The sequence below is a fragment of the Cygnus olor genome, chromosome 5, assembly GCF_009769625.2.
Source record: "Cygnus olor isolate bCygOlo1 chromosome 5, bCygOlo1.pri.v2, whole genome shotgun sequence".
In the NCBI taxonomy this organism is placed as follows: Eukaryota; Metazoa; Chordata; class Aves; order Anseriformes; family Anatidae; genus Cygnus; species Cygnus olor.
Genome location: NC_049173.1, coordinates 25839293 through 25851822, shown reverse-complemented (window position 1 = coordinate 25851822; position 12530 = coordinate 25839293). Strand labels below are relative to the sequence as shown.

The following is a 12530-nucleotide window of genomic DNA, read 5'->3' as shown; positions in this document are numbered from 1 at the left end:
AGTGTATGGTAATGAAATGAGTGTACCATTACCCTACACTCTGTAATAACATGCAAGTGCTTCTCCCAGTAAGCTGGAGTTTACATGCTTTAGTATGGAATGTCCTTTAACGTATTCTTAACGAGAACTTGAGATCGTGGTACTGAAGCCACTAGAGCTTTCCTGATTTACTGCAAATTCTAAAATTATAATCCTTTTGAAAAGATATTTTAAAAATTGATATCTCCGTGATTTAATCACAATTGTGATTTAAGAAATTCAGTACCTTGGATTATTTACATTAGGGCAAATAGACACTTTCAATCATATTTTAAGTGTAAACTAGGTTCCTAGTTGAGTCCCAATAGCATTCTTTTAAAATTTTATTTGTATGACACTATATTCTGACTTGGACTATGTGAAAATTTGCACTTAAATTAAATTCAAGGAATTTTCACTTAAACAATACAACTCAGTTTTTGAACAGCAATACTGTGATTATCAGAATATTTTGAAGGTCATCAGGAAAGGACTGCTGCAATTAAAGTAATTCATTGCATAAAATTTACTAATTAAAACATCATGGTCTTTATAATAAGTCTGAAATAGAGAAAAAAAAATAAAAGGTATGAAGAGAAAGGATATATCAATCTCTTGCAACTTTACAGGAACTAGTTATCTCAAAATATATACTGGTTTATTTGTATCCAAAACCAGAGATTTTTAAAAAATATTTGTTTCTTCACAACCATGAGACAGAAAGATCAAGAATATCTACCTGCTTTACTGAGGAGCAAACAGGCTGAAAGAGTAGTAGTCCATAATTTTCATACCACCTTACTGAGAAAGAAATCTTCTCATGCACTGCTTTCTCCTGCTTTGTCTTTCTCCTTGCAGGATCCTAACCATTTTACTCTCGTACAGTATTAGCTCTTTGTTTCAGTAGTGTTGATGCTGATGATTAAAAAATGTCTAGGCTGGAGACTTAAAGCAACCTAACATCTCTTTTGCATGCATTGAAAATATAACAGAAATTTACCAAATGTTTTAAAATTTATTCTCAAAGAGAATGCTTCTCTGAAGGAGTTACAGTCGGTGCCAACTGCTCTATGCCATTTGGAAATTAGCAGCAATATTTTGCCAAAGTGTCCCTGAAGAGCATGGCCCAAACAGCTTATGTAAATGGCAAGTTGATATATCCTGTGCATCCCCCAACAGGGTTCAGTTTGTGAGATGAGTGATAACAGGCATGCAAGTATTAGCTCTGACAAAGCTTAAAAGAAGAATATGGAAAACTTGTGCCTCACCGGGGATCCATCCAACATTTTCAGGCTTATGTGACTTGGCACTTTTACCATAATAGGTAGAGCTGATTTCTCAGAAGGTTTTGAAAGAGATGATTTGTCATTTGTTAGTCTTATTCACTGAGAAAAAAAGGAAGGAACTGTGTGACTGCCTGCCTTCTTCACTTTTGCCTGGAACATTTTCTGCATTAAAAGTAATTGAAACTGGTGCATTCTTGTGAACACGAGTTTGATGAATCATTCTTCACCAGTTTAATCTTTTTCCCCATTCACCAATAACCAACACCATGGACAAAGTCAGTTTCACACTCTGACTTTGAACAAAACAACATTTCAATAATAAAACTCTGAGGAGAAATAGGACTTTCAATTATCACCATGCTTTATTATATAACTATTTCCCATTTTGTGCCTAGAAATGTAAAGATTTATACTACAAATAAATTCATCCAAGTCTACAAAACCTACCAGCTACATTTTTAGTATAAAAGGCATGCCTAGGGCATAGGTCCTTGGTGTCTTATGGCAATCTTCTGTGCTCACTTGAAGTCTGGAGCCTGCCAGAGTAAATGTGTACAAGGGTCTCAGAATTGTACTTCTGGATAACAATTCCTCACAGCGCTGCCCCACTGGCTGCTCTGGAGGGGAGGAAGTGTACTGCAGGCACAGGATATCTACAGTGGAAATGCTGACTCAACTGAAAATACTCTATGCATCTTGATGCATATCTGACAGCATCATCTACTGAGTCTCCTCCCTTTTTCCATTTTTGTTAACCTTGTGGGAAAATCATTTGCATCAACCCACTATAGTATAGATATTCCAGTCTAAATATGAACTTTGAAGTGCATTACACTTAATAAAGCAAAAAGAAAAGTGGAACAGTTCTCATACCTCTGTGAAGGCATTCCGATTGGTCTGTAAGCTAACCTTTACTACTTCAAAGGGGTTAACCACAACTGCCTCTGTTAATCCAGATCCCAAGCCAGCAACTGCAAATGCCTAGGGAAGTTAAATCAATCAATATGTAAAAATCAAGTAGTAAAATTTCCCATATATCAGATTATGAAACTGAATGATACAATGAGAGATTTCAGTAATGTGGCAGAACTACTACTAAACAACACTAGCCCTTGATTAGATGCTGACAGTTCATGAAGACAATATGACAATAGCCATAAACCACATCCCAAAAAAATACAAAATAAAATGTCATAGCACTGTCAATGAACTCTCTTTTGAGCTATAAGAAAAACTGTGGTATTGATTTATAATGAAAACATGAAAAAGCATTGCCCTCATGTTAACTTTGGGTGGAGTCTGAGTAAAAGCATAAATGCAGTTACACAGTACCAGAAAAAAATAAAACTGCACAGAACTTTAAGTGTATAACATTAACACATTAACTTAAAAAAAAAAAAAAAAAGGAAATGTAAGAAATTCAAATAATGCAGTACTTAAGCAAATTACATAAGGAGAAGAAAATTCCTCCTAAGTAAATATCCAACCTGAAAAAGTTTATATGGGAATAAGTGGCACATATGGAAATGTCAGCATTCTCTACAAGGATGAGTTAACTCCGTGTACTTAAAAGCTGATGGTACATTACAGCCAGAGAAATGTTGATATTCAGTACTCTGCTTTCCATCAGGAAACAGCATTTATAAATACATGAATTTCTTTGTAAGAGAAAAATAGTTTAGATATTCAGGTCAATAAGGAAAATTCAGAGGGGTTAATTTTTGTGATCACTTTACACATTTATTGCCTCCGTTTGTTGTCTCTGAACTTTCTAGAGGCTGTAAAGACTCCCAGGACCACAATGCAATAAGTGTATTTGCTGAAATTCAAGGAAACGAACGGTAAGGAAAAAACAATACTAAGACAAATAACTTATTCAATACAGAGAGTTTTGACCTGGGAATATTGAGAGCTCAGGTACAGAATGGTAAATTAGAAGGGTAGCAGCAAGCTCCAGCCATAGTACCTTTGCCTCCAGCTGTACTACCATGTTACCAGCAGATCTATTTTTCCAATGTAGGATGGGAACATAACATATCCCTTTTACCGTCAACCAGCAGGAAGCCATCAGGAAGCTGGTGCTAATGTATGCATCTCTCTTTCAACAGCAGAAGTTGTCTTGATGAGAGCTCTGTTGAATCACCTAGAATCATTCTGTGTAGCTTAGACCAGAATCCCTCTCAGTCATCTTTTCCCTCACTACCATGGCTACCTTAGAGGCAAAAATGCCTCCAAGCATTGCACCAAATAACGTGCAAGAATGCTGGGGAGTCTGGTGGCTGCTGCATCTGCTAGATGAATTGGAGCAGCTTTTGGTCAGCTGTGGCATGTTTACAAGTTTCCAGCATATTTTACTCCAAAAAAGGTGATGGTGTACCATAGGACTCTTATCTCTGTTCTTTCCACTTTCTGGAGAATAGCCTCTCTATTTACATCTAAGGAAGAGATATTATCGCATGAATAAAAAAATATTGACAATGTTCAACATTTTATTTTGCAAGACTGAAAAATGACAAGCTGCATACAGACTCTTCTATGGTGACTGTCAATAACACTTTAACAATGTTAAGACATTTATTTATGACATTATTATTAAGGCATTTGATATAAAAATTAATGTAACTATCATTTTGGCAGATTATGTTATCAGTGTTTCAAAGGGACAAGTCTGTTCTGAGAAACTGCGATTTGGTAGACCAGACCCCCTTATTTTTGGGGCTTCTTCTAATATGGGAAGAAACAGATGGGACTGTTCAGAATATAAATATTAACTCAGAACATGAAGTGTTGTATCCATACATACCAGTCCTGGTGGTAATGATGCATATGCTAGTAGCTTCTTGTATTGTTCAAAGGTGAAAAACTGTAAAGAAAAGTTAGATTGAAACTGCATGGAAAAAAAATTATGAGTTAATTATGCAAGTTAGTAAAACCAAACTACAGTGATGTTCCACTACCTCATATCTTGAGTAGCCACATGAAGTTCCGCAAAAAAACATACGCTACTTTTTTTTCATACTCTCTGTAGCAGTGTTTGATGTGCAATAGTAGACTATTAGGCTTCAGAACTGATTTTATTAGTATATTGTGCACAACAGCAGCATAAATGCAATTAAGATTTTATGTAAGAGTTCACTTACAACATACAGTTCTTGTTTCCAATTTATTATTTTTCCTCTAACATCTAATTTTCATACGCTTGTATAAATGTAGTAGTGTAGTAGCAGATACTATTATTTGCCACCAGAAGTCACCCTCATATTTAATATATTGCAATCATCTTCACATTTCTCATGAGAAAAATGTAACTGCAGATTTTGAAGACAGAAAGTCTGTAGATTTTTGTAGTTTTTCACTGTCAACCCCATTAATTTTCAGAATACTTTTTTTTTGTGACATCTTCTCAAAACCGAAGCAGAATAAATTAATAATTTTGTTCTTCCAAGGAGATTGTTGAGAATAATCCTGACTGCACTGAAGTCAGTAACAAGCTTCCCATTGACTTATGCAAAGAGACTTTCACAACTGACTTCCTGTTCTGTAGGCACAAACTCTAAGATGCATCAGTCAAGGTATTTTCAAAAGAAAGTGTGTTTGTGATATTTTATAAATTATAAGGTGTCCTCTCAAATACAGTCCTGGCCACCCTTGTTCAAAAAATATGAACTCAGACTACAGCATATTGAAAACACGGTTGCCAGGATCCTAAGGAGAACTTAAGGTTTTTTTTTTTTAAGAATGAAGACTGAAAGAAAAAAAATGCTTGTCATGTTTAGTCTAGCAAAAAGGAGGCTGCAAGGGAATGAAAAACTAGGAAAGGAGAGAGAGATGTAACAAAAAAGTGGGTACAAATGGGTATAAACTACTCATAAATGGATTGTGGCTTGACATAAGATGAAACTTTCTCACAGGCAAAGAAGTGGGGTCCTAAAACAATCTTCCAATGGGAGGGTTCTTAATCACTTGTTAGAGAGAGTTTGATAGATTTCTGAACGGTAAACATGGAGCAGCAGGGGACTAGACTTGTTAACCTAAGAGATCCTCTCTAGTCCAGTGCTGCCATGAACAGCAACACTCCCTGAAGCCCGTCTTGTTTCTAATTCATATCAATAACATATATCAAATATGTTGCTGAGGCCACTGAAAAAGCACTTCAGGCTGATGGCACATAAGATAGTTCTGAGGGCACTGAAAAAGAGGCTAGAGCATGAGGAATGAGGATAGCAGAAAATCTTGTGGGTTATAAAGAGTAGATATTTGAGTTCCAGGGAAAACTAAAGATACTGGAAGTGTTATTTCATGCAATTTTCACGGAAGGAACACTATGAGGCCTGGAACTAAAGCTCACTCTTTGTGAGTCCTGTCTATCTATCAAGTATTCACTATTTTGTGTGCAAAAGGAAAGTGGCTTTTACATGGCATGTCCAGTATTACACGACTGAACAACAAAAAGCTGTCACAGCTTCACCAAGACTGCATAAACACAGGTGGATATTTACTGGAGCAAGAGCTGTCACATCCCTATATAGCAAAAATAAATAACTAAAATCTCTTACCTTCTTGGCTACTTTCCAAAGCTAACCTGTAACACTTAGTTTAGAGCAAGCTGATTCCAATGAAGGTGGGATCCACTGAAAGTCTATGCGTTTCACTCCCATGTATGAGACCATGAACACTCACATACCAACTAGCCATGAATGTGACATACTGTTTCACCATGAGAAAAAGGCAATAGGAAATGAGGCCAACAGAGATGTGGGAATCTTAAGAAACATAAGGGAATAGATTTTTTGGGCAAATCAGAAAGACCTATGCTGGGTCTCATCCAAAGAAGACATCCTCAGTCCCTCAGGCTCAGTTATCACAAACCTATCAGAAGAAAACATCCTTTCCATAAATCAAAAGAAATAGAATGAGCACTAAATTGACATTTTAACTTGTTTAGAACCCTGTCCTATGGCTAGTTCAACAATGTTCTTCAGTCAAGACCTGGTTCATCTGGAAAGTCATTAGAATCTTGCCAAAACCAGCAGAGAAATAGATGTTAATGAGTTGATAACAACACCATATTTACAAAAGAGGGGAATGTGTATTATACTTCCATAATGTAAAATTAAGATGTTAAATCCTGAAACTTGAAGGACCAATACTCTGGTCAGTGGATATATACTTTTTTATTATCAATAGGTATTATGTAAAATTTTGCAGAAAAGGCCCTAGAACCAGAGCCTAGATTGTAATTGCCCAGTGTACAGATTGAACACAAATCTTGCAAACATCTTGCAAATATGTTTAAAATCATTGTACTGGCCTTGGCAACAATAATAAAAGATAGAAGTGTTACTTAGACTGTAGGTCTATCTTGGATAAGTAAAATATAATGAAGTATTCCTTCTTCCATAATGTGTAATAATTTTCAGTGTTATTTTTACTTATAAGTAAAAGGAAATCTTTGGAAAGTGTCAATTGTAGGTAGGTGAGTTACTTCTCTAAATGAAATTAGTTTCTTATTGTGGTAAAGTTTGCTTTATTCTCTGTCCAGCACCTTTCTACTCATTGTTACCTTCCTAACCTTTAATGGAATTTCTGGTATTCCTTAATGTTTTCCATAGTGTCACAGATCTGTAAAATGGTTGTAATAAAGGCAGAAATACATTACCTAGCAATTTTTTGGTCTTAAAATTTTTACCTTAAAAATCAATAGTTTCCTAGAGTCATAAATAAAATAATGACATAATAGTAACTACGCCTCATATATTTTTTTAAAGAAAATAGATAAATAAAAGGATCAATATAAATGTTGCTGGGTATACGAGTGGCCAGTATACATACAATTTTGCCAAAAGTATCCAGCTATATCATATGGGTTTATATTATATATGTATACCCAAGTTGTTTTTAAAAACAGAGTAATTTGTCTTTTTCTCTATAGTTGTATTAAGTTAACAGCTTTGTGCAAAAAAATCCCACAATAAATGTATTTAAAACATGCTTTTGTTTATAGAATAACCAATATTGTCCATCTGGCAAAGATACACTTTAATACACAGAGAATAGTCAGACTACTTACCAGATGTCTCAATAACTCTAAGGTAAAAATATATGCTTGAAACAAGATGTCTGGGAATGCATGAACAATACGAATTTGCCCCAAAAGTTCATCTGTTAACCATTGGCATCATCACTTCTTTCCTCCAAGTTCAATCTAACATAAAGTTATAAACTTTGACTTTTCGTCTTCCAGAAATACCAGCTTTCTTTTTTTTTTTTAGAAGGGAAATAAAGAAAAAAATATATAAAAAAAAGCAAGATAGACATGAGAACCTCCTTGTCTAAAAGTGAACCTGTATCTTCAACACTTAGCATTTAAGCTGAATAACTGTGGCTAAGTAACTTCATTTTATCAGACTTATATTCATTAGCAAATAACCATGCCACGTAAATACAATATTCCAGTAGCAAGACTAAATTTCTTCTCAATACAAAATCTGCCTTGCCCCTTCTCTATACACTTTTATGAGTTATAAAAGACACTTTATCTAGAAGTTTTCCAAAATGTTCAGTACAAACCAAGGCTGAGAAATTGCCTCTCTACTTTTTTTTTTCCTCAGACCTCAAAGCCATAGTCGTTGATGTAGTTCTCCATGACCCTAAATCTCACTAGTCAGGTTGGCAGCAGACAAGACACATATTTGGGCCTGTTAAATGAGGAAAACCATTAGAAGAATAAAAGGTGGAGAACAACCAAAGAAAGCAGTGACTTTCCACTGTTGTTTCACATTCATATCCAAAGAAGGTTAGTGGAAATTTTAGCCAAGCTGAATTCTCTTCAGGCCAAAGTATAGATTCAAACTCCACTTTGGATGTTAGAAATTGTGCTGGCAGATAACACCTGACATTAAATAGCTTCAGTATCCAGGAACCTAAAATCACTTAACTATAATGCCCTATCCAGCCACTGAACCATTGGAATGTAAAATATGGCTGATATCTCAAGATAACTTGAAGTCCTGTTGGTGTCTTTGGAACACCATAAAATTTAAAATAAAAGTGTAAAGAATTAAAGAATTCAATGATTTATTTAAAAGCATGTTTAGCATTTAAATCTGATTCTCAAGGTTTCAGAAAAAATACTGGGCTCTCATGTAAATGTTCAAGAATTAGGTAGAAAGCATCCCACTAAGGGAGCACCAGTAAAACATTTAAGAAGTTGTGAGCTTATGATGTACAAAAGGAGGCTGAGAGAAATGAATTTGTTTATCCTGAAGATATGAAGGCTAAGGGGATCTAATTCCTGCCTTCCACCATAAAAAGCAGGGTTACAGAGAAGACAAAGTCAGAAACTTCTCAGAGGTCCACAACAAAAGCACAAGAGGCAACAGGCAAAGTTGCAACAGAGGAAATTTGGATTGGATATATGGCAAAATTCTTCACAGTGAGAGCAATCAAGCACTAGATTAGGAGCACAGAGAGGCTACAGACTCTTCATCCTTGCAGATTTTCAGAACTCAGCTAGACAAGGTACCTGAGCAACATACTCTAACCTGAAGTCAGCCATGCTTTGGGCAGGAGGTTCACCAGATGACCCACAGAGATCTCTCTCAACTTAAATGTTTTTATGATTCAACAATCATGTTGAATATTGTGGGGTTTAAGCTAACATAATCAATATGAGTAAGAGAAAGTGACTCATGATTTTTGAATGACTCAGGATGGTAGGAGAGAAATCAAAGTTGGGGTTGTATTTTAACTACAAATATGCTGGAATCTAAAATGCATGATCAGATGGACTTGGAGCTGTTCCAACTGAAATGCAATAAAGAGACAAAGACAACATTACAGTCTGAAGAGAACAAGTCATTAGGAAGCTTTCAAATAACATCCATTTATTCTTCACTGCCATTTTGCTATTAAATAGAACTTCAGTTTGCTTAGTTGTATTAAATAATTTTGAGATAGGTGACACACATCGTTGGCATCTAAAATGCTAATGCAAACAAGAAGATGACATTAGCAGAACTCCTTTAGGATTCTATTACAAGGTCACATCCTGGCACTTAATACAAATATTATTCCTCTGTAAAGGAACTGGAACATGAATGATTAATTGCAGGCTGAGGCCCAAGATCATATGCAGCCTTTTTAGAAAGACACCAAAGGAAAAAAAAAAAAAGAAAGAAAGAAAGGAAAATCAAGACATTCTGTACAGTAACTGCTTTGAGACACATTTATTGCAACTATAGAAAACTTCAAAGTTCTGAAGTAAGACAAACTTTCATTCATAACACCATGGATGCTTTGACAGATTTAGAACTGTAAGATGAAATGCTTATTTAGTAGCACTAAAAAAAAGGGTTGCATTTCATAATTGTAAAAATTGGTGTATTGATATTCTTTGCCTAGGAGTGTTACTAAAATAATGTTCCAGAAGTTGAAATAGAGGATAATAAAAGAAAATCAGATCAACATTTGATGTTAAATACACTGTTATAGGCTAGCATCCATTTCAAGTGTAAGAGACCTGGAACAAAAAATTCTTTGCATGCTAGAAAGTTGTACCCACTAACATATTCAATCTGTAAGAAAGCAAGAGTATGGAGCAGTGCTCTTTGAGTACAAGAAAACTCCAGACAGCACTTCAAACCTACAGATATACTACTTCAGGTTACTTAGTAAGTGCTTACTAGGAGTGGCTTCTTTAAAGGCTTCATTTATTACGCTATTCTGAGTATTAGTTGTTTTGTAAATTGGCAGGCATTTCCAATAAAACAAAATGTCTACATTAGAGGTAATTATGAGGCTAAAATATCAATTCTAGTACTCTGTTATAAACATTGCTTATTGCAAAGTTTAATTGCAATCTGTAATTAGAATTTGTTTTTCAGTAACAGTTTATATATTTATAGCCTAGCAAAAATAGCCTAGCATTTTAAAGCCTTATACTACACTTCTTAACCAAGAACAGTTTTTATTGTGTTATTCAACAGGAAAGTTTCCTCCTTGTAAAAATCAGAGAATCAATCTGCCAAAGCTTAAGAATCTAATGCTTTGGAGAATCAGTGTAGGAGAAATAAAATATTTTAGAGCTGACACTCTCTCTACTCATATTTTAAAAGGGGAAGCATGTTTATTTTTTTATTATTATTATTATTTTTACCTTCACCGCCCTTTTGGGTGTCTCAGCTAAGATGGGAGGGAATATTCCTTTGTAGAAGCCAAGCAATCTATTGAAGAAAAAAAGGAAAAGATTTTGTATGGATAAACAACAGATCATTGCCATACTGCCAATTCTATTTTCACTTTTACGTAAAGCAACTAACATTTTAACATTTCTAAGCATAAAAATAATAGCGATGCTCTTTGCTTGCTTGCCTGTTAAATAATGTTCTACCTATTCTATTATGTGCTGGTGAGAAGACAATCAAAAGAAAGCAATGAATAAGTAAAAATTCAGTCCATTTTACTGAGTAAACAAGTAATTATATTGAAAAAAGAAGAAAAATTTTGAAAATGAAAAGGAAGTATTATTTGTATTAAATGTAAATTTTATTAATTTTCTTGACATTGCAATGATATTTAAAATTGAAGTCATGACATACTGTTTTGGGAAACAAAACTGCGACCAGTAAGTTACATACAAAACCTGCATGCTCACCTCAGATACTAGGTTAACGCATCTTTTGAAATTTAGTTTAGTTTTACATATGCTTGAAAATACATGAAATAACCTTTGTTTGACAACTTAATTTTAAACACAAGTTAGCTCTTCACAGAGACATAACAGAATACATGTAATTTGTCTTGGAAAAAACATTCAGGCAGTATCTTGCTGACGTACTCATTCAGTTTATAACAGCTGCAGTCTTTTGGAGTTGGGCTGAAGCTAAAGATCAACTTGTTGTGGCACTTTGCATCGTAGTATCTAGATTTTATATATAATATATAAATGTCATATATATATAATTACATATAAATATTTTATATATAATAATATATAATACTTTAATATAATTTTATGTCTTGCTACAAGGACACATGGTATTTGAAGGCAGCCTGAGTTCTGCTTACAAGACCAGTGTGGACACATAAGGTTGGGTCTTGGGAATGTTCTAAACATCAGGTAGCTCTCAAGAACCCCAGCTGAGGTAAGACCAGATGTAGTTCCTGTCTGCTAGGCCTCCACGTTGCCTAGGTAGTGCTTAGCTCAGAATGATGTCTAATGCAATGAGCAATAAGGTACCTTGCCAGCCAACACGGGTATATCTTAAAACTTATCATCTTCAGAGCTCATATTCTTCTTCCCTGTAAGAAGGAAACTGTCTATAGACAAAATCACTTCTTAAAGCAAAGTTTTTGCATCCTTTTGAAATATTTAAAGGTTGAGATTCACTTTTATAAAACAGCCTATTATGTGGAATACTTTTACAGGGTGTAGAAGAGTAAGCACAACAGAATCTCCGATAGTTATCCTGTGCACATCAAAAGAAACCGATTAAATTCACACTCCCCACCCGACAATAAAAAAACACAAATGCTCTATCATCTTTTTCACCTTTCTTCTAACATTTCTTTCAAGTCCTCTTCCTAAGCTGCTCCCATGTAAATAAAATATTTAGGCTTTTTAAGACTTTCCAGAGTGGGAATATCACTTATCCTTCCTCTGAAGTGAGCAAGGTACAGATTCCAGTCCATGATGAAAAGAAATGTTGAACGTTTTATACAATGATGGTTTCATGACAAAATACTGAAAGCCCTTGGATAAGAGATTTCAGGAATTCAGTCAAGGAGTTAGATGTTTGAATTTCCCCCAAGCCTCAACTTAGGAACATAAATATATATAGATACTTAACTATGTACATATATCTATACGTACAGATGTAGATATAACCATACAGATAGATATACATATCCACAGATATTGATATAGTGATATAGATATAGTGGATACATGCTTAATCTTTAACAGTTCATACATATTCAATTTACTCTTGCTGATTCAGCAAGCTATTGAAATGTTGAATAACTTTATGCAAGTGATTCATACAGTTTAATGTGAGTTCAAACTGAAATTGAGGTCCAAGTAGGATCAGCAACAAGAACACAGATCCCTATAAACACTTTCTTCTTTTCAGCTCAATCTAAAACTCTGTAAGCGTATCTACAACAGGCATCCTGTTTAGAATTTCTAGTACACCAGCATGATTGGAAATGGAACATGAAACATAC

At 34.7% G+C, this 12530-nt stretch overlaps 1 protein-coding gene across 1 annotated transcript in view; it reads right to left on the bottom strand.

Moving 5' to 3' along the window:
- SLC25A21 (solute carrier family 25 member 21) overlaps nucleotides 1-12530 on the bottom strand; it is a 252422-nt gene that overhangs the window by 17466 nt on the left and 222426 nt on the right. Inside the window, exons 4-6 of the mRNA XM_040557950.1 lie at nucleotides 10462-10528; nucleotides 4108-4167; nucleotides 2178-2285 (exon numbers count right to left, since the gene is read on the bottom strand). Of these exons, the coding sequence (XP_040413884.1) occupies nucleotides 2178-2285; nucleotides 4108-4167; nucleotides 10462-10528 (235 nt within the window). The remainder of the gene's footprint in view (nucleotides 1-2177; nucleotides 2286-4107; nucleotides 4168-10461; nucleotides 10529-12530) is intronic.